At 54.4% G+C, this 21,339-nt stretch overlaps 6 protein-coding genes across 6 annotated transcripts in view; 3 read left to right on the top strand and 3 right to left on the bottom strand.

Moving 5' to 3' along the window:
• Positions 1–208: 208 nt before the first annotated feature.
• Positions 209–1,498, bottom strand: GUITHDRAFT_111965 (hypothetical protein; the record flags this gene model as incomplete). Its single annotated transcript, XM_005829036.1, has 8 exons — positions 209–231; positions 281–328; positions 384–432; positions 479–532; positions 584–674; positions 721–788; positions 1,028–1,204; positions 1,451–1,498. 8 exons carry the CDS (start codon positions 1,496–1,498, stop codon positions 209–211), a joined length of 558 nt encoding a protein of 185 aa, XP_005829093.1.
• A 960-nt stretch (positions 1,499–2,458) lies between these two features.
• Positions 2,459–4,405, top strand: GUITHDRAFT_111964 (hypothetical protein; the record flags this gene model as incomplete). Its single annotated transcript, XM_005829035.1, has 5 exons — positions 2,459–3,297; positions 3,342–3,459; positions 3,640–3,727; positions 4,082–4,278; positions 4,328–4,405. 5 exons carry the CDS (start codon positions 2,459–2,461, stop codon positions 4,403–4,405), a joined length of 1,320 nt encoding a protein of 439 aa, XP_005829092.1.
• Positions 4,406–6,082: 1,677 nt separating this feature from the next.
• GUITHDRAFT_141576 (hypothetical protein) lies at positions 6,083–8,002 on the bottom strand (the record flags this gene model as incomplete). Its single annotated transcript, XM_005829034.1, has 1 exon — positions 6,083–8,002. One exon carries the CDS (start codon positions 8,000–8,002, stop codon positions 6,083–6,085), a length of 1,920 nt encoding a protein of 639 aa, XP_005829091.1.
• Positions 8,003–10,088: 2,086 nt separating this feature from the next.
• GUITHDRAFT_111962 (hypothetical protein) lies at positions 10,089–10,992 on the top strand (the record flags this gene model as incomplete). Its single annotated transcript, XM_005829033.1, has 2 exons — positions 10,089–10,925; positions 10,975–10,992. The coding sequence occupies 2 exons, from the start codon at positions 10,089–10,091 to the stop codon at positions 10,990–10,992; spliced, it is 855 nt and encodes a 284-aa protein (XP_005829090.1).
• A 229-nt stretch (positions 10,993–11,221) lies between these two features.
• On the bottom strand, positions 11,222–16,560 carry GUITHDRAFT_111961 (hypothetical protein; the record flags this gene model as incomplete). The annotated part of the gene is made up of 7 exons (XM_005829032.1): positions 11,222–11,473; positions 11,662–11,757; positions 12,011–12,177; positions 12,436–14,089; positions 14,139–14,295; positions 14,350–15,614; positions 15,928–16,560. The coding sequence occupies 7 exons, from the start codon at positions 16,558–16,560 to the stop codon at positions 11,222–11,224; spliced, it is 4,224 nt and encodes a 1,407-aa protein (XP_005829089.1).
• Positions 16,561–20,222: 3,662 nt separating this feature from the next.
• GUITHDRAFT_141574 (hypothetical protein) overlaps positions 20,223–21,339 on the top strand; it is a gene marked incomplete at both ends in the record, with an annotated part of 2,262 nt that continues 1,145 nt past the window's right edge. The window contains 3 exons of the mRNA XM_005829031.1: positions 20,223–20,579; positions 20,911–20,958; positions 21,213–21,337. Of these exons, the coding sequence (XP_005829088.1) occupies positions 20,223–20,579; positions 20,911–20,958; positions 21,213–21,337 (530 nt within the window). The remainder of the gene's footprint in view (positions 20,580–20,910; positions 20,959–21,212; positions 21,338–21,339) is intronic.

The following is a 21,339-nucleotide window of genomic DNA, read 5'->3' as shown; positions in this document are numbered from 1 at the left end:
GTTTTAGCAATAGTCTGTGCAGGAGAAGACAGCATCAATAACATGAGCTGGTAGGGCAAAAGAGATCAACCGAGCAGTTAGTACGTTCGTCTCCGATCTCTTTTACACATCTTGAGAAATAATCTTCGATGACTTTCAGTCCTCCACAAGATCTTTTCTCTAGCAAACCTCACCCAGCGCGTTTGGTCGGTCGACGAGATATTTAGCATCAGACAGGCTTATTCCGAATGTCTGGAACACAATGAGCTCTCGTAACAACCCTACATACAAGAGCAGTTACACGGAATCGTCACCTTAGCAACTGGTGTGTAGTCGTCTTCCTCACAATCTTAAGATAGAATCAAAATGGCGTGAAGAAGTTGGAGAAGTCTATCAATTGTTACATGCAATATCAGCGCACGTAATTTCTCCTTCGAACGCGTCCAGAAAATCCTGACGAGAAACGTTACGAACAAAACAATGGTGCGACAGGTTTCACCTCTGTTTTCACAATCAGGCCGACTTTCATATCCCCACTGTTGAACGATATCGTCTTGCAAACAGCATGAAACTGCCGCAACATCGTTCCTCCTCCCCTCCCTACCTCGTTCGCCAGCACTCGCTGGTCCAGGATCCTCCTCGATACGCCGGGGACGAAGGGATGCACAGCTCCTATGTCAGCTCCCGTGATGGACCTGCGGGTCCTCTTCTCATCCCCCACCTCCCTTCCCAGCTGGTCACCTCATCCTGTCGGGGTCTAGCAAGGAACATTCGCAGCCCACGTGCGCCTCAAGTTTGCTTCTGGAGACCTTGCTTGCTACTGAGTATGCTGCCAAGCGCTCTATTCCCTCACCTACTCTCGTCTCCTCCACTCTCTCACTTCCCTCCCCTCGATATCCCTTCCGCCTACGTACCTCCTCTTCATCTCCTGCCTCCCTCCTCTCGTCTCTCCTCCCGCTTTTCTCCCTTCTCTCGATTCCTCCTCTCCCCCCCGCACCCCCCCTTCCCTCTCGTTCCCTCCTCTCCCTCCTCTTCCAAGGTCCCTCACCTGGCAATGTCCAGGAACCATACAATGCAGGTAGTTATGAGAACCTTGCTCGTCTCCTCGGCTCTGGCAGACAAACACCATGCTCTTGATGATCTTATGTAGGGGGACTCCCCTCTCCGCAGCTGAGTCTACACACCTCCTAGATTCCTCAGCTTGCACGCGCACTTCAAACTTCACCTGCAGCACTTCCGATCACCGTTGTTGGCGTACCCCACGTAAGAATCTTTCTCATCCTCTCCCTCCCAACTCCTGTTTTCTGCTCGCTCCCTTCTCCGCGCGTCCCTCCCTTTCTGCTTTTTCGTGTTTCCTTCATCCCTTACTCCTCGCTCACTCCCCCTCCTTCATCTCTCCCAGCTTGCCTCTTCATCCCTCCTACCATGATCCTCTCCTTCGTCCCTCGTCTCTCCTCCTCCTCCCCTTCACCTGCTTCCTTCTCAGAACTTCGTCGGCAGCATGCCCGCAAACTTTCATTCCTTTTTCACCGGACTTTAGGGACCCCTACCTACTCACAAAATTAAAGTACCCACCCTGTGCATGAATAACAAGTTGGTAACCCCCAAATTAATAGTTCAAAGTACCCCTCATTGTGTAAGATATAGTAGTAGTGACCCCAGTGATATCTCCACCTACCCTACCGTTCTCTAGATTTCTGCGCATGTGATGCGTCTGTACATAGAGGAGCAGGAGGAGGACGGGGACAGGAGGAGGAGGAGGGGGAGGAGGAGGAGGGTTGGGACATTGGGAGCAGCAGCAGCAGCAGCAGCACAGCAGCAGCAGCACAGCAGCAGCAGCAGCACAGCAGCAGCAGCAGCAGCAGCAGCAGCACAGCAGCAGCAGCAGCAGCAGCACAGCAGCAGGAGCAGCAGCAGGAGTAATGTCAGCAAGGCCTCTGATAGGAGGGTAGGCGAGCAAGCAGGAAGGAGAGCACGTGAGATTTCAAACTCTCAGGTACTGACTTTGAGTGAGTCGGGTGCAGGGATGGATGATTCCGGTCTGAGCATGAGAGGAAGCCCTTTCCTCAAAGTCTTGCTGCTCCTCTCCCTCGTCCTCCCTGATGCCTGCTGGGTTGCACACAGACCGCTATCCTCCCGTCATGGCATGTTTCTATCGCAGAAACCAAGGAAGGCTTGTTGCCGCTGCTTTCCTGTCGTCCTCCATGCCAAGAAGGAAGCTGCCATGCCTCCGGAGAAAGAGCTGTCCATTAAGGATTTGTTGGGGAGAGGCGGTTCCCTCCTTGAAGCCAACCAGGTGAAGGCCAGGAGTGATAAGAGGGGAGACGCAGGGAGGGGAGGGGGGGGGGGGGGTTAGAGGTGGAAAGAGGCGGAGGAGGAGGCGGAGGAGGAGGTGGTGGTGATGATGGAGGAGGAGGAGGAGGAGGAGGAGGAGGACGGAGTGGAAGAGTTATTCTTGTTTGAACAGTTGTTTGAGACAATGAGATCGGAGAACTACAACTTCACCCTCAAGTTCTTCACGACCTTCATGAGCGTGTGCGGACAAGACATAAGGAGGGGGAGAGCGACAGCAGATGACGCGTATGAGGTGCTGAGCAAGTGCAAGGAGTGCGGGCTTCAGCCGGATGCCATCCTCTACAACGCGCTCATGAACACAGTAGCGCAGGCGGCATGGAGGGGGGAAGCGATACTCTCTCACGGGAGCCAGGTGATCAGCAGCATGAAGGAGGACGGGGTGCAGCCAGACGCGTACACGTTCAACACGCTGCTCGACGTCTGCACGAAGATGATGATGAAGCAGGGAAGAAGATCAGGAGCGCCGGTGACGCCCATGACAGGGTTCAGCGTTGTTCAGCTCATGCTTGCCAACGGAGTCTCTCCCGACCAGTACACGTTCACCTCCTACATGCAGCTGTGCGTCAAGTGCGCTGAGAGATCGTTGGCATCCCCAAGAGACGGCGAGCGCATCGTAGAGATGATGAGGAGCCAGGGACTAGCCCCCTCCCTCCATGTGTACAACACGCTGCTGGACCTGATCGCCAAGTGCGCATCTCACAAGAAGGCGGAGCTGGAGGACGGGGAGCGAGTGCTTGAGAGGATGGCGGCTGACGGCATCGCCCCCAACCTCGTCACGTTCAACACCCTCCTCGAGTGCTGCGCGAACTCAGCGAGGTACAGCCAGGGAGGGCTGGCAAGGGCCTGGGGGATCGTAGAGCTGCTGGTCGACAGCAAGCTCTCCCCCGACAGGTTCACGCTGAACGCGCTGCTCAAGACTTGTCTGCACAGCTCCCGATCCCTCCTCGACCCGCTCCATGAAGGGTGAGGAACGAACAGCTGCTCCCTGCTGTGACAACCGTTCGCAGGACGGAAATATTCCACCACCTTTGCGAGCACAAGGGGAGGAGGGAGAAGCTGGCGGGGTGCGATATCGTGAAACCCGACTTGATCTCCTTCTCCATCCTGATGAGCATCTGCGAGCAGGTCGATCTCCTCCCTTTCTCCTACATGCTGACTCGTTTGAACTTCCTCCTCCCCTCCTCCCGTCCTCCTTTCCTCCCTTCTTCCGTCCTCCTTTCCTCCCTGCTCCCCTCCTCCTTTCCTCCCTGCTCCCTTCCTCTCCTCCTCCCCTCCTCCTTTCGCTGTGTCTCGCCGCCTCTTCAGAGCATACTGAAGAAAAGAGCAACGATAAAGAGCGCAGATCTTATCATCAAGACTATGAAGAGAGATGCTGTTCTACAGATCGACACAGGTCCTGCTCCTGCTCCTTCCCCGCGCCCTCCCCTTCCACCCCCGCTCCTGCCACCGTCCCCTCCTCCTCCTCCTCCTCCTCCTCCTCCTCCTTCTGATCCACCACCGCCTCCCTCCACTTTGACAACCATTCTCTCTCCTTTCCCTCCTCTTCTCTCGTTTCCTACCTGTTTCTCGCTCCTCCCCTCTCTTTCATCCTTCCTCCCCTTCGTTTACTTACCTCCTCCTCCTCCTCTCCTCTCCCTCTCCCTCTCCCTCTCCCTCTCCCTCTCCCTCTCCCTCTCCCTCTCCCCTCTCCCCTCTCCCCTCTCCCCTCTCCCCTCTCCCCTCTCCCCTCTCATCTCACATTCCTCAGGCCTCTGCAACTCCTTCCTCGCGTGCGCGTGTGCCGATGGCTCGGAGGAAGCAGTCGAGTCAGCGGAGGAAATGTTTGACGCTATCCCTGCGGCCTGCCGGAGCTCGCAGACCTACGGGAGGATGTTACAGCTGCACGGGAGGAGGGGGGATGCTGGGATGGGGAGGGCCAGAGCACTGCTGGAGGAGGCCGAGCAGGTGAGACTTAGTTTCGTCCTCCTCGCACGAGATGAGGAGAGAACGGCAGGCTGGGCTGGTGGACGGCAGGCTGCTCCAGCTGCTGATTGAGGAGGAGATGGAAGACGAGGAGACTTTGAGACGGTGAAGGAGGGAGGGAGGGGAGTAGGGGAGGGAGGGGAGGGAGAGTCTTGAGGGACCATGGAGGAAGGAGACGAGAGGAAGAAGAAAGAAGTATGTACGGAGGTAGAGGACAACACGGCAGTGGTAGAGGTGGGGCAGGGGAAAGGGAGATGAGAGAAAGCAAAAGGGGGAAATGCGGGAAAGGAGCAGGGGAGGAGGGGGTAGAGGGAGTGGAGGAGGAGTAGCCTGGGGTGAAGAGGGAGGTTAGGGCAGGAAGTAGCAGATTGGGGAGGAGGGGGAGGAGGGAAGTGGCAGAGGAGGTGCACTGATGAAGAGCGGCAGCATCTACGAGGAGCTGAAGAGGAAGCGCGTGCCAATGAATCAAAGGGTACACGAGCTCATGGCAGAGATGTAGTGACGACATGGAGGAGGAGGACGGGGGTGAGGAAGAGGAGGCGGATGAGGAGGAGGATGGGGCGGAGACAAGGACATGAGCAGTAGGACGAGTACGAGGATATGGACGACAGGTGGTCGTCGTCGGAGGAAGCGGAGCAGCGGAGGAGGGGGGGCAGAGAGAGAGAGGAGGAGCGTGTGGTGTATCATAGACTGTTCATGTATGGGACAATGAATAAAGAGAAGCAGACAAAGACGAGGAGGACGAAGAGGAAGACAGAGAAGTAGAAAACACGCGTCCATGTTCGCCTCACCAGCTCCTCTAGATTTCGAATGCTCTGCTTTGCTCCCTGTTTCCAGCGTCAACGCTTCTTCCTCCCTCCCTTCTCCTCCATCCTCATCATGCCTACACTACCTCTCCTACCTTTCCCCCTCATGCTCAGGCCTCCTGCCTTCCTGCTTCCCTCCCTTGCCAAAACTTCCCAGCCAACTCGTTCAGATCCCCCTCTGCCTCTTCCTTTCTTGGTTTTCCTCCTCCCCTCACCTTGTCTAGTCTGGACTCTAGCGGCCTCTCCTTCGCACGCTGTCGGAGGAGAAGGAGGCTCTTCGAAGAGCAGCCGGGCTGCTTGAAGTAGTCTGAGAAAAACTCGTCAGCTTGTCAAACACGACAAGCAGCCTGTCAAAGCTATCATCTCACTTTGCGTGTCGTGATATCCCAGCATGACAAGGCCATGTAGAGCCTCCATGGAGGGAGGGAAAATCGCCCTGCTCGCCCCCATCAGCGCACAAGATCCTTGCGTCTCTTCCTGCGTATCCTCCTCCCTCCCTCTCGAGTCTCTCTCTCAAGCCCGACCTCTTCCTCGTGTACCCCTCGTCCTCGTCCTCGTCCTGGTCTCTAAACTCTTGCTTCCTCCATGTTTGCCTCCTCCTCCGTCTCCTCCTCTCCTCCCCTCTTCTCACCACCAAAACGGAATCCGAACGCTGGGCTTCAGATCAGCTCCCGGAGCTCCAAACGCGCTGCCTCATCCATTCAATGCCAAGGCGACAAGAGCGGAGGAGGGAGAAGACAAGAACGACAGACAAGAGAAGACAACAAGTACAGCAAGAAAACGAACAAGGAGGGAGAAGTCGAAGAAGACGAACATGAGGAGTAGGAGGATGAAAGGAGGCTGACGATGACAAAAGGAAGTTATGGAGGGAACAAAGCGGAGGAGCAGAACGGCAAGTTGATGAGGGGAACCAGCAAGAAGGAGAAGGAGAAGGAGAAGCATGGAGCAGGAGCAGGAGCAGGAGCAGATGGTGGGAGGTGTTACCTGACTTTGATCACCGTGTCCGACTCACTGAACGTCCTCCACGGCACGAAGAGCGACGCCCACACGAGCCCGTCGTAGTACCAGCCGTGCCCGGGGACAGGATACGGGAGGAGGCAGACGAGGGGGATGTGGCAGGAGGCACGAAGGCTGGCAAAGAGCTCCCCCCAAGTGTGGAAGGTGCTAACTACCTCTCCCATGAGGAAGGGAGGCTTGCTTGAGACTTTGGTGAGAAGGACGCGGAGAACCTCGGTACTCTTGAGGTGTGCGTCCTTGGGCAGGAAGATGTCCAGCGCCTGCTCGCACTGGGAGAGGAGGCGGAAGGGGTTCCTGCCAGCCACCGGGAACGAGTTGGAGATGACCCAGGTTGAGAGGGCTCGGGCGTCGATGCCTGAGGCGAGTGTGCCGGCAACCAGCGACCCTCCGCTGCTGCCGCTGTAGCCGATGAGCTTCGGGTCCTTGTCGATGTTGTCCTCGAACCACATGGCGACTCCAAAGTGGTAGAGGAAGAGCCATGCCGAGGAGTCGAAGCTGATCATGAGGCGAGACTCGGTGTACCTCCTCTTCCACAGCCTCTTCTCAGCGTCGCGTGAGAAGTAGAAGTCCGTGAAGATGAAGAGCCCCTGCAGCATCACAAAGATCTGCATCACCATCAGGCCGGCCGGCATGCTCCTCCACCATAGCGCCAGCAGGGCATGGAGGAGGAGGACGGCGAACTCGTAAACCTGCAGGTGGTACAGATGCTCCTTCCTGAACAAGTGTAACTTCGGCGCATGCATGCCGAAGTCGATGCGGATGTTCCAGTTGAGACGGAGGAGGGAGAGTGTGAAGACTACGAATCTGATGGCGACCACAGCAGAGTCCAGGGCGGTGATGAAGAACGCGTCTCCTCCTCCCACTCGAGCTGCAGCAAACCAGGACCAGACGTTGACGAGGCGCAGGTAGAAGTGAAGGGCCCCGTAGGTGCGGAACTTCTTCTGGGAGATGCGGAAGATCGTGTCGAGGAGCTCGAGGATACGGTTGTAGTAGTGCAGCTGGATCAGACAGCGCAAGGTGGGGGAGGAAACCTCCGCCCGGTTGCCCCATGGATGTCGCAGCATTCCCAGCCTGTTGGACTCGAGGAGGACGAGGATGAAGATGAAGGAGGAGGAGATGGTCTGGTAGAGGTCGAAGACCAGGAGAAACTCGAACACGTACTTCTCCGCTGGCTGAATCCTCTCCATCATGATGCGAGACGCGACCATGATCGCGATCGGGTAGAGGCAGGTGACGAGGACGGGGAGGAGGAGGGAGGGAGGCTCGTCCCTGTACAGCATGATTCCCGTCCCGATGATGAGTAGGAAGATGACAAATCCGTAGATCACCCGACGAGGAACGAAGGCAGGGCGCATAGCGATGATGTCCCAATGCCCGAGCTCCGCCCTCCTCTCTGAGGTGCGGGAGTCCCCCAGGAGAGCGAGCTTCTTCCTCGCCTCCGCCTCCATCGCCGCGATCTGCGGCTTCGCCTTCTCGAGGTAGTGGGAGTGAAAGTCTGCCACCGAAGGGGCCCTGTGGAGGAGGAGGGTCGTCTCATCCTCGCGAGTCACCAGGCAGTAGGGGCCCCGTCGGACTCCTGCTCGGATCAGCCGCTCGTCCAGGAACGGCTTCCCGAATTCGCTAGACTGGGGATCTCCAACAATCCAGAACTCTCGCTCCTTGTGCTCCACCTTGCCCTGGTCTCCCTTCTGCTCCTCCTGCTCAATCCCGTCTCTGTTCAGGAGCTCGTCGGTCTCCTCCTCCATGCTCTCCTCCTGGCCACTGGGCTGATCGTCGTGGTGAAGTTTCCTCACCTTCCTCGTGTGCAGCGTCGAATCCTCCGGCTCCTTCTCTCCTCTCTTCGATTTCACTTTGTCTGCATGCTTCAGCATACCGCTTCCCATGTCTCCAACACAGCACTCCCGTCACATGCCACTCTCTCCTGCCTTGATCGCACCGAACTCAGGCAAGTTCCATGACCTCTGCGATCTGCGACGAACATAAGATGCTTCAGGTGAGGTGATCAACAGCAGGGCACGCAAGACAACGAGCTGAACTCGCACGGGATGAGATCGTTCACGTGTCATGAAGATGACAGGCATGCAAGACACAGTGAGCGTCGTAAGGCAGTCCCCACAGGGCAACGGGGAGTGAGAGAGGAGAGGGAGAGGAGAGAGGAGAGAGGAGAGGGGAGGAGGGAAGGAAGAGCAGCGGGTAGACATTGAGGAGGCTCAAGGAAGATAGTGCTAAGTCAAACACGACCGAGTCCAAACTAGCTGGCTTCCAAACAAGCTCTGGACACCACCCAGAAGACATGGAGTATGAGAGAGCAGAAAAAGGAAAGGAAGAAATATCCTGTTATGGAGGGACACTGAGGAATCGCCTCCAACAAGTTCTATCCTCGACCTCTGCATCTCTCCTTGCTTTCCTAGCCTGAGGAAGGTATGTACTAAGGCCAGTGGACGTTACGATCCACCTGTGCGACAGAGGGTGGGTGAAAGATCAAGAAACTTTGGATAACAGTGCCAGGAGGAGCATGAGGAACACGAGGAGCAGGGCAAGGGGTCAGGAGGTCAGGATCAGGGTCCAGGAATGCAGATAAGTTGAGGAAAGGAAGAACAGCAAGAGGGGAAAAGGTGAAGCCTCAATAAGAACGTGGGACAAGGTAAGCGAGAAACGAGGGCAAAGGGAGAGAGCGGTGGCAAGGGCGAGGCGGGACAATGAGGTAAGGAAAGGAAGAGAAGAGATAGAGGGGAGAGAAGATCGGGAGAGAAGAGAGGGAGGGCGGCGGCGAGGAGGAGGGGTTGGAGGCAAGCTCAGCTGCAGGAGCATCGGGGGGGTTCAGCCCCCTCCATGGCTACTGCCACCCCTACCCCTCCTTAGATACCCTTGCTGCCAGAGTACCCCCATATATAACAAGGGCATCATTAGGACCCCTTTCATTTTTTACCTACCCCTATATTTCCCATAATTTTATGCAAATATTCCATGTCCCTCGGGTAATAAATACACCCACCGGGTCATTAAACTCCTCGATTCAACACCACCCCCTCCCAATGAGTCAGGCCTCACCTACCTGTATGCACCTTCACACTCATGTAATGAAAATTTGTACCCCTACCCCCATTTTGTTTCTCCATACCCCTCCATTGGACACAAAACTTACCCCTAATTTACCTCAAAATTGAAGGCTTGTCTACCCCTCACCCCTTCATTTACTACCCCCACCTCGGCGTCCGCTTACTTTGCTGGCAAGTTTGGCCTCGTCCCCTCACTGACCTTTCAAAGGCATTCGGTCAGTGCCTCCGGCACTTCTCGGGTCACGGGCCCGATCTGGTCCGGGCAATGCATCGGGCGGTTACAGAACCGTGACTAATCCGATATGAACCACCTTTGGAGTTATTACTAATTTTAACAATTTTAAAACTATTGTTTATTAAAACTATATAAAATCTCGAGAGTTTTTTACTCCTTCGAGTCATCTGACATTGTAGGCACCAAACTGGATCTGAGGGGGTAGGGGTAATGTCACGAAGGGGTCTGAAACATGATGAAAGAAGGGGTTATAGTCAGGGGCAAATCTTTAGTGAGAGGGGGGTAGTGGTACAACAGTCGCTCACGGCGCCAAACTAAAAATATTATACTTGAGTCCACTGTGGGGAGACATTTTTCATCAAAAGGTGGGTACTTGACGTGTAATAGGGAGGTAGGGGTTATTTGCAGGTATTGTGTGTATATGATATTTTGAAATAGTTCGATTTCACAGCCAGGTAACGTGACCTTTGCAAGGGGTCACGAAAGTGCTCGAGCGAAGAGCAGCACAGCGAAGGGGAAAGGAGAAAGGGGAGGAGGAGGAAGAGGAAGAGGAAGAGGAAGAGAAGGAAGAGAGAACCAAGAGAGAAAGAGGAGAGTAGAAGGAGGAGGGGAGAGGGAGGGAGGGAGGGCGTGCAGTCAATTGCTGCTGCATTGTGTCCAAAGGGCAGCTAAAGCATGGCAGCAGCCATAGAGGAGGTGGCTAGAGTAAGGGCGGTAAGGGAGACAAATTCTGCGAATCGACCGGGGCATACGGGCGGCAATGAAACCAGAACGTCTGGAGAACAAGTCATAGAGGACAAGGAGCTGGAGGTTATGAGGAACAGTCGCAGATCTGTGCAGATCATCCCCTTCCTGGCCTCGCTCGTTGCGTCAGCGAGGGCGTTCAAGGACGTGGAGAAGGAGAAGAAGTACACTAAGTTCTTCCTCACCTCCATCTTCCGCTCCGACAACGTCTTTCTGCGCTCCGTCTTCATCCTCGCGCTGACGTACAACGGCGGAGTCCTGGCGGTGCGAATCATGAGCCACAAGTCCCTCTCGCTCTCCGACTTCCTCTTCATGTTCCGGTTCGTCATCCTGCTCACTTGCTGGCTCGTCATCACGGTATCCGACAAGCTCCCCGCTCATTACCTGACGTTCGCCGGGCGGTGGCTGAACTGGGTGGTGGAGTTGAGGATCTTCATGTTTGCGGTGGACCACCTGCGGTTCGAGATCCTCTACGACTCTGCCTTCATCGCCAGCATCTCCCTCAGCCTCGGCTGCATCGTGATCTCCCCGCGCTTCTGGCCGCTCAACGTGAGGAGGACGGCGACTATCTGCTTCGTAGGCAACCTTGCGCGGCTGCTGTGGCCGTCGAAGCGCCTTGCTCTCAACGAGGAGATAGATAGCCTCGTCTTCTCCATCACTGTCTTCGTCCTCGGCAACCTCGGATCAGTATCGTTCCATGCGTTCATGCGGCAGAAGTTCACCGAGAAGTGGAAGCAGGAGGCAGAGAGGATGTCGCAGCTGCAGAAGGTGAGTGCTGACGTCGACAACGGCTCGTCTCTGACTCCTCGCAACGCAGGGGAACAAGGCCATGTGATGTCGACGAGGGAGGAACGGAGAGGGAGAGGGAGAGGGAGAGGGAGAGGAGAGAGGAGAGAGGAGGAGCGAAGTGGGTAAACTTGTTGATAAGAGTTTCTTATTCCTTGGGGCTTGTGACTAGTTTACATGATGACTGAAGCTACTCTCTTCTCCTCTGCACTGACATGATAACACGGCGCGACTCTATTGATACATCCGCTGCGGCCCAACCCGCGTGCTCCGAGCCCCTACTCGTTCTGCTGATCGCACGCCTCCATACCCTGCTCCTCCTGCTTCTCCTCCTGGGTCTTCTTGCGGTGGAAGGAGACGAAGGCAGATGAGCACTCGTCGTGGCTCCTCCAGAAGTGCTTGTTGGACGCGGAGGAGAAGGGGAACGCAACGAACATGGTCGGGCAGATGTGCTGTGCTATCACTGCCAGCGCCTGCTGCAGTCGACGATCGTCGGCATCCGCCAGCGCTGCTATGAGCCTTCCTCTCACCTGCCCCTTCACTTCAGAGAGGACAAGGACCGGCCGCTGCTAGAGCAAGCCAGAGGGAGGGAGAGGGGCAGAGGAAGGGGCAGGGGAAGGGGAAGGGGAAGGGGCAGAGGGCGGGGCAGAAGTAGGAGCAGGAGACAGTAGAGAAGGAAGGAGACAAGGAGGAGCAGTAGGAGAGGAGGAAGGAGGACCTGCAGTGGGTAGACTCCATCCCACACGGAGGGGAGAATAAATCTTTCGAGGTCCATGATGAGTGACTTGAGCTCGGGGAGGGTGGCGTTTGCAACCTGCAGCAGCCTCAGGTGAAGGGATGGGGCGGTAGAGGGGAGAGGGAGGGGATGAAGACAAGTCAGGGGTGGGTAAGGTACAGGAGCACAGGGATCAAACCAACGAAGTGGGCGATCAGTGAGAGAAATGCAAAGTCGATGAGAATGCTAGGAGAAAGAGGGAGGAGGGAGCTTTAGAACGAAGAGGACGAGAAAGAAAACAAGGGCGAGGACGAGGACGGGATAGACGAGGAGGAGGTAGGTTGAGACGCACCGCTGACAGCCACTTGTCTCGGACAGCTTTCGGTCGGAACTGCTCCTTGAAGGCCCTGGCCTTGAGGGCACTGCAGAGCTTGATGGAGACAGCAGCAGCGCTGGTGACGAGATGGTCGGTGTCGAGCGCAAATTCCAGTTTCCACTCGTCTCCCTCCTCCCTTGACCCTGAAGGAAACATCACAAGCTGGCAAGCGCGAGAGGCCATGAGGACAGGGACGGGAAGAAGGAACAAGCAGGGAGGAGGGGGAAGTAGGAGGGAGGAAAGAGGAGGGAGAAAGGATGGAGGAGAAAAGGAGGGGAAAGGAGGAGGGAGAGACGGACAAGGACTACTGAGGGAGGAGAGTTGATGGTCAAGCTCATGTGCAAGGGCAGGATGAGCGAGGTCAGGACGATCAAGGAGGAGGAATGGAAGGAGCCTCCCACCTTGCACAGAGGTTTTCTCAGGAGCCCGCATCCTCTTGCTAGGAGACCTTGTTGCAAGGTTGTGCTGCTGGAGCAGACTGTCTGGCACGCTCGCAGTGTTCCAACCCTTGACCGGCGCAGCCTCCCGGTCACCGTCCTGGATCGTCCCTTCTTCTGCCGCTCCCTTCCCTTCAGCCTCCACCCCTGACCGAGTCCTCTTGTTCCTCGTCTGTACGTTCGGAGCTTCCGGCCTCTCTGGGTTCCTTTTCATCCGGCGGGTCGACTTGTCGGCAGCGGCGGCGATCTTGCCGACCGCAGCCGCTTCCTCTGACTCCTTCCCTCGAACCTTGACTGACCTGACTGACTTGGCTCGAGAGTCAGCAGATTTGACCTGATCCTCCTCGACCACTTCAACCTCCACTTCCATAAGGTCCGAGACTGGGATCGCTGCCTCCTGCACATTTACAGAAGCTCCAGCCTTCGTCTCCTGCTGTCGGGCAGTGGGATTCTTGACCGGATTCTGCCTGCCCACATGACTTTGCTTGCCTCCTAACGCAACGCCAGACTCCACCTCCTGGCACAGCTCCGCCTCATCCTCGAACCTCTCCAGGTACTCGTAGAAGCAGGCGTCCGGCGCTCTTGCCTCCGCCTTCTCGTCCCTCCGAACCTGCGCGATGCCGCGGTAGACCTGCCGCGTGTTGTCGTCCTTCTCGAGGTTGTAGAGGGAGGCAGAGCCGAACTTGAACACTCTGATGTACGTCTTGGGATGCTTCGTTATCCGCCCGCAGAGCCTGGCGAACTGCGGAAGGGAGACGCAGCCATGCTTGCAAAGCACCCGCAGCGTGGGGTTGGAGTCGTCCGACAACTCCTGCACGAGAATTCCGCAGTGCCGCTTCTTGTCGTCGTCACGGTCCTTGCAGAACACGACGTATCCCTTGCTGTTATTTGCCAGGACCCATCGGTCTGCATAATGCTCCGCCCCCTTCGAGCTATCTGACAGTGACTTGCATGCTCGATCTTCCGACGTCTCCGCCCTTTCCGACTCCTTAGAGCTGCTGCTGCCACCCTCATTCAGCAGCCGCTGGCTGGCGTCCAGCAGGAAGGAGAAAGAGATCTTTGCGCTGCTCCTGGCCTCCTCGTCCACCTCAGCTGTGAATCGATTCGATGCCCCTCGATCCTTGGATCTCTCGACGATCGCGTCCAGCGTCAGGGGAAGGTGGGAGCGAGCAGCCGCTGCTGGCTCCACTCCGACTCTCTGGCTGCTGGAGCTCGGCTCGTACAGAGGATGCGGTCGAGTGTTGACATGCCCGGCTTCAGCAGCGATGTAGGAGGGGAGGACCTGGCGAGGAGGGTAGAAGCTGCGCATGGAAACACCATCACACAGACAGACAAGCTCTGCCTTGCTCGCGTCTCGGGTGTAACTGCCCTGCTTCCTTTGGAATGCGCTCAGGTCGAGGCCCTGCAAAGTGTCGAAGGCAGGCCTCGAGGAGATTTGAAAGAGGTGATGGAATTTCAACCAGGCGCAGTTCCCGGCCCGACCACCATGCATGTACTGTACCTTGAACTCAATGTCGTCGCACTCGCTTGTCCTCGTCTTCTCTCTCCGCTCTGCATGCATCTGTACAGACCCTGCCTCCAGCACACCTCCAGCTTGCTGCTGAGACCTGTTGCTCGCCTACACATCCCGGTCAAACTAAATGTCTGCGCCCAGCAAAAATTCTCACCTTCACAGCAAACTTGCCCGAAGCTCCTAGCTGAACGTCCCCAGCATCTGCCATGTCCTTGCGTCTAATCTCCAAGACTTCTGCATCCAAGAACGCATTGCTGTCGATGCCGAAGCTTGCAGCAAGAACGAGGTCTCCAACCTTTGGCCCTGCATTCCTAGGAAAGTGATATGATCGCGGTCGAAATTTCCTGCAGTATCCTGTGGGGCACCAAATGTCTGTGAATCCCAAGAAGTTCAACCTTGGATGCCCTTCCAGCATAGAGGACGGTTCCACATCGAACCAGGAGTCCTCGATCAAACCTTCCAGCCCTGACTGTGCGTTCTTCAAGTCAACTTTTCCCCGGAGCGATCTCCCGTGACTCTCAAGGTCTCTATTCAGAATGGATGCAACAGACTTGTCGGTGTATCTGTCGAGCAGCGTCCTGTCCCAGGTGTTGGCTGCTTCCAAGGCACTCGCGAACCGACCACTGCAAATCAGCGACTCGTCCTGCAAGGTCTGCATCTCCCACAGCTCTGGAGAAGAATCGCTTCTGCTTACGCCGCGATATCCGGAAGCTTCCTTGGGCTGCGAGGCCCTCTGGATGCTATTTGAGCTCGTGCGCAAGTCATGGAATGAAGAAGAAAGATGTGAAGTTGCCGCACTGTCGGAGAGGTTACTGAAAGTGCTCTGCTTCTTGGCCCCGTAGCATTTCATGCTCACCATCACACCGGAATCCAGAGCAACCAACAACCACTTGAAACCATCATCAAGAGCTGCTCCGTTAAGAAAGCATGCCGAGCTTACCCTCTCACCCCCTCCTGGACTAAAACTAAATGATCCGCCTTCTTTGTACGGTTGTACAGATGAATCACAACCATTCCAGAGTTTCACATCGACAAGTCCATGAATCGCAGCAAGGATCTTTCCGCAATTGGAGAACAGCAATAAAGAGTTGCCTCCCTTCTGGCTATTGTTGATGCACAAATTTCGGACATGCATCAACCCTGAAGCATCAGTCGTCGGGTTACCAAAATCTGAAGATTGTGGCAGTTCTAGAACCTCGACACCCTTCTCATTCGCCACCAGAAAATGCGAACTATTGCTTGGATTCATTTGCAACACACAACCATCCTTTCGACCACTCCCTCCAACATCGTAACATACACGCTCGACAACTTTCCAAGCAAGGATAGATTCCGTTCCTCTGACAGATTTCTGAGATCTCCAGATAACAGCGTTTCCGTCTTGAGTGAAGCAAACCACGTACGGAACGACCTTCCCTTTGCCGTTGGGCACATCCCTGAAGCAATCTGACCGCACATGTTGAGTTCGAGCCATAGGTGATTGGTGAATCAGAACAGCCACAAGAGACCAACATTCGAATCTCCTCTTGCAAGATTGCACGCCTGAATTGAACTTCTCTTTCACACTTGCGACTTCTGACGCAGCAGAGCCATCGCATGGGACAAACTGGGCAGATCCCTCAAAGATAACCTTATCCTCATCGTCAAGAGGCAACGCCCAGATGCTGACGCAGCAGTCCAACGAAGCTGCTGTAAAGTGGATACTTGCGTCTCCGATCCTAAACGACGTAGATGACAGATCTATAACAAGCAGGAGTGAGCTAACATCGAGAAGCAATGAGAAGTAGGAAAGGAGGCAACGCACAGAGAAGGGGGGTGGGGGATTATCAAGGAAATTGCACGCGAATGGGAGAAAAATCTCGATCCAGGGATCAACAAGAAGAATAACAGCCATGAAAAGAGAAGGATTAGAGGTTGGGGAAAGATGGGATACTTTAAGGCACCTTTTTGCGATGTCCTCCTAGAATTTCCTTGAGTGCCCAAGGACTCTGGCTCTTCAATTTCTTCTCCCAGATCGAAATCCTCCCCATAAATTCGGATCCGATCAAGACATGAATGATCTCTTCCTTCTGCCTGTTGCTGAATGCCACCACGGCGCAAGACGATGCAAGCTCAATCAGTTCCGGAGTGTTCATCGATATCGAACTGTCGAAACGCAGACTCGGTCCGTCTGATAGAGTTGGGGTAGCTGCATACTCCCAAATCTCTGCACTCCCCAGATTGTAAGCAATCAACAAGTAATTACCGCACTCTGACACGTTCATGCATCGCACCGACCTTGTACGGAGATCTACATTCGACACCCAAACATCTGATTGGCCCTGGCGGGACCACTGCTGCTGATGCCCAGGAAGTGGCTGCATAGGGGATGGGGCATTGCGCGCGTTGAACGGTGCAGAACCTTGCTGCTTCTCAATGGAATCCTTATGTACATTAGACCCGTTAATTTCCTTGCTTCGTTCAAGGAAATGTTTGGCAAAGGGCCCGTAATCATACGAGTCCAATGCAAGGCGGTTTGAAGAAGGCCTCTGGCTTGCTTCTTCTTGTTCCAGTTCTTGCCAGTCATGGCTGAACATCCTCCTTGATGCAAAATCCCTTACAGCAGGCAGTAAGCAACATGTTGGATTTCAACACATACAGCGACAGATCAGGATGTTTCAATTCTTCCTGCAGCAAACAGGACAACACACGGAATCTTTTAGGAAGAGAAGTTTTCTCACAACCATCCCGGGGCTTGTGAAGAGACGAATCAGCAGTTAAAAGACGAAACAGGATTCTAGGGCCCTACCACTTCTGACGTTGCTGCGATCTCGCTCACAACTGCTCTCTATCATCGACTACTTCATGCAAGATAAGAAAATTCAACCTCGTTCATTCTTGAATTCAGCTATGGTCATCGTCGCCCTTCAACATCTATCGGCATTTCCCGCCTTGCGTTCCTTGGGCCCTTCTTTCATTTTCAACTGCCTTCTCGACTTCCCTGGCATGCTTCTTTGCTTTGCATGCTCTGGAATGCCGCTACTTCACTAAGTAACCTCAATCCTCTGTCAGTCTGTATAAAGCTCCCCCTCCCCTCCTGCTCGTCCTTCGCTCCCCTCAACAGCTCTGCTCCCGCCCAGCATTTCCTAGCCACCAAAGAGCGGGGATGAGGGGTTGACCTTGCGACGGAGACATGGAAACATGGGTGGAGCTAGTGGGGTGGGTTGGGATGACAGCATCGGGAGGGTAGGGTCATTTCATTGACGGGGTAGTCAAGGGTTCAATAACCCGGTGTTCGATATGGGTTGTACGGTATGGTAGGGTACCTTGCTTGAGTAGGGTGATACATTGGGAAGAGGGGGTGGGGTAGGTTCGAAAAATGTTTTTAAAAAGTAACCGGTAGAAAAGCAGGGTATATATAGGGAAAAATTGGGGTGGTCCAAAAACATATTTTTTAAAAGAGGACATGGATCATAGGGTAGGGGTGTGTTGGGGAAATCATTCTTGTTGTGGAGGGTTGAAAATATGGGGTGATATTCGAGGAAAACAGGGGTAGTGAGAGGCTGGAAGCTGAGGCGGTGGGTAGATGGGGGTGATAACTCATCCTGTTTAAAACAATCTGTTTTATGTGTGGTTTTACTATCTTTTAGGGAATAACTTCTACCGAAAAAGTTTTAGATATCCGATCATAAAATAAATATGATGTAGTAAAACCACAACCAAATAATAGGGGTATTTGCAAGGAAATGTGTGGGTAGAGGGTGGACATCACACTTTTAGCAGATTGTCGGGTAAGTGCGGGGAAGAGGGTAAATGTCGATCATGGCCCTCTTGCAAGTAGCTCCCTAGACAGAGGACCGGGAAGGGGGGGGCGGGGTACACCCTCAGGGGGTAGGGGTATGAGGAAATTGGTGGTAGGGGTAGGGTATCTGGAGGGAGTGGGGTGCGGGGGTCGTATCGAGCTTCGACCTGGGTCACATCGAAGTCGGGGTAGAAATGAGAAGGGGGTGGTCAACTTTAAGGGGGTACTGAAGGTGATTGGAAGGGGTAGATTATAGTCGGTAGGTGCAAGGGTGTGCTGAATTGTCACGTTTAGCCTCACGTCACATATCACGTTACCAATCACGAGACCGAATACCGTGCATGCGGCGAGGCGCACACCTCTGGCTGACGCGCGGAGAGGAGGAGAACACGGATCAAATCTCGTCGCTAGCCCTTGCTGTTTGCTGTCGAGGCAGATAGTTCATTGGACTCAGGGCCTCTGGCCTCCCCCAAACAGACTTTCCTGATCAAGGGCTTTTTTCGTCGTGTTTGAGGAAGTAAACTCTATGGCGCACATGAGGAACGCTGCGCAGGCCCGCAATCATTCGCATGCCGACGACAACTCGCTCCTTCAGAAAGCTTCAACGATTGCCAGAGAATTTGCAGCATATCTGGCAGAAAATTGCTCTCCCTTTGATGATCCAGAACTTGAGGAGAAGTATCGACGGAGTGTGTTGTTGTCGATGTTCAGCCTCAACAATATAGGCTGCGTTCTTACTTTGATACTTACAGTCACCTATTACATAGGAGTGCTTTTAGTCAGAATCTTCAACAAGGGAATCAACGACAGTGATGACTACTTTTTTTGATCCGATTGGTATTGGTTTCGATATTATGGGTGGTGCTGTTACTGACTCCAAGAATGAACGAAAATCAGCGGTGTGCACTGGGAAAGGTTCTGAAAGGCATTCTATATGTAAGAACAATGTTTTTCTCTGCTGAGCTTCTACTTGCAGACATGCACATTGAGAGGATGAAAATTGTGTTAATCATAATGACGATGTCTTTCATTGTTTCTTCGCAAAGTTTCAATGAGTACGTTCAGTGCACAGGCTACGTTACCTTGGCGAGTGTGTTATCAAGGGTGGCTTTTCGTCGAAACCCAATGCCATGGACACGAGAAATAGAGAGCATCCTGTTTTCGATCGGTTTGTATGCGATCGGGGTGGTGATATTCGCAATCCTGCAAGCAAACAGCCATTCGCGATTTCTTCGGTATTACACGAGAATGAAGATGCAGAAGGAAGATGAAAAACGAAATGATCGGTCAATTCGTCACGACTTCCAATTTCAATGCTGAATGCCTAGAATTTTTTTGTTTCAATCGTTTCGCCCGATATTTTCGAGCGCCTTAATCTTGCAAATCCAAACTTGAAACATGTACAGACGATTTCTCCATACCATATCACAACTCTATCAAATTATGCATATGGAGACTTCCGTGGGCTTGCCGCTGGATTCTTAGAACTCTGTCTTCTTCAATCTTTTCCTAACATTGTCGGAATAAATCAGAGCTGCAACTTGAACTTCGGCTTCCGAGTCCGACTCTTCACGGTCTGGCATATGATAGACTATTATGGCACCAGCCGTGCAAAGACGGACTGCTAGCGATCAGCAACTGGGCACTGAACTGGGCACGTAATGAGGGTCAGAATGAGGGGGATGATTTCAGTGCTTTGTAATGAGGGTCAGAATGAGGGGGATGACTTGCTTGGTAATGAGGGGGATGATTATTGCCTATTGGGTGATGAGGGTGATGATTTAGCGACGGGTGTGAATGATCATGGGATTTGCACTGCGAATGACAGGTGAGGGGTAGGAGGAGGAAGAGGAAGAGGAAGAGGAAGAGGAAGAGGAAGAGGAAGAGGAAGAGGAAGAGGAAGAGGAAGAGGAAGAGGAAGAGAGGAAGAGGAAGAGGAAGAGGAAGAGGAAGAGGAAGGGGAAGAGGAAGAGGGAGACAGAGACAGAGACAGAGTCAGAGTCAGAGGCAGAGGCAGAGGCAGAGGCAGAGGCAGAGGCAGAGACAGAGAGACAGAGTCAGAAAGAAACCTGAAATCTAGAAAGGAGAAGGGAAGGAGAGCAGAGCAGAGCAGAGCAGAGGAACAGAGATGAAAGAAGAGAAAGATGATGCCAAAATGTGTGAAGAATGAAGAGCAGCAGATGTGAGAGCGGGCGAGGACGGGGGGGGGGCTCAACGAGAGTGGGACTGGGAATGGAAAGCAGGGAGCAAGAAAAGAGCACAAACAGACACAAGAAGTGAGGAGGGTGATAATGGTGGTTGGGGGGGAACGCATGATCGGGAACTAAACGAGATGCAGGGTGCTGGATTCTAGTCCAATCTTTCTGCTCGGTGCATGGGTTCCAGAGTGTTCAGCCCACCCTCCGAACACTGCATGGCAGGCTTCGCGGGAGAGAAGGACTCATCTCCTCTAGATGCATGGCTACTCCTACCCCGTCCAAGTCCAAGTTGCGACTTAAGACTTCGCTGGACATGGAGTTCTACCACATGCCGAGCCGGGAGGGGCAGGGGAACCCTCCAGTTATCTTCTTGCATGGCTCCTTCCATGGCGGCTGGTGCTGGTCCGACTGGATGGATCTGTTTGCCCGACGAGGGTTCGCGTCGTACGCGCCATCGCTGCGAGGAACGTCAGGCAGTCCGCAGAGGGAGGGGGTGAAGTCCGTGCAGCTCTCAGAACACACCGAGGACATCCTGTCCTTCATCGACGCTGTTCTGCCCCCTGACAGCCCTCCCCCCGTGCTCGTCGGGCACAGCTTCGGCGGCATGTACGCTCAGGTATGGGAGTGGAAGGGAGGTTGAGGTTGTGGAGGGGGATGGAAGGGAGCGAGGATCCAGAAGGAAGGAAAGGGCAGAGCTGATGGAAGCTTGGGAAGAGACTGACATGGCATAGAGGTGGTGGTGGTGGTGGTGGAGAGGATGAATCAAAACGAAGAGGAGAAGATGATGATAAAAAGGAGGAGAAGGAGAAAGAGGAGGAGGAGGAGGAGTGGCCAGTGGGGCAAGGGAATGGAGAGGGGAGGGATTTGACCGTTCCCTCAGAAAGTCTTGGAATCGCGTCCGACCAAGTTTCACTCGCTCATCCTCTTGTGCTCTGTGGGACCAGCAGGTTGGTGTCTACAAGAGAGGAAGAAACAGAAAAAGGAGCAGGGTCAAGGTTGGTGGAGCAGCAGCAGCAGCAGCAGCAGCAGCAGCAGCAGCAGCAGCAGCAGCAGCAGCAGCAGCAGCAGCAGCAGCAGCAGCAGCAGCAGCAGCAGCAGCAGCAGCAGCAGCAGCAGCAGCAGGCAGGCAGTGAATGAGCAGCAGGTGGACGTGTGGAGCGCGGGGGTTGTGCTGTATGAGATGCTCTTCGGCAAGAAGCCGTTCGGGCATGAGGCCTCGCCCGACTACATATGGAGACACCGAGATCAGGTGAGGAGGACGAGCAAGAGCACGAGCACGAGCACGAGCACGAGCACGAGCACGAGCACGAGCAAGAGCAAGAGCACGAGCAAGAGCACGAGGACTCACCTGCAGAAAGGAGGCAAGAGAGAAGGGT

The sequence above is a fragment of the Guillardia theta genome (assembly GCF_000315625.1).
Source record: "Guillardia theta CCMP2712 unplaced genomic scaffold GUITHscaffold_55, whole genome shotgun sequence".
NCBI lineage: Eukaryota > Cryptophyceae > Pyrenomonadales > Geminigeraceae > Guillardia > Guillardia theta.
The sequence above is the reverse complement of the archived record's forward strand: the minus strand, read 5'-3'. Positions and strand labels throughout refer to the sequence as shown.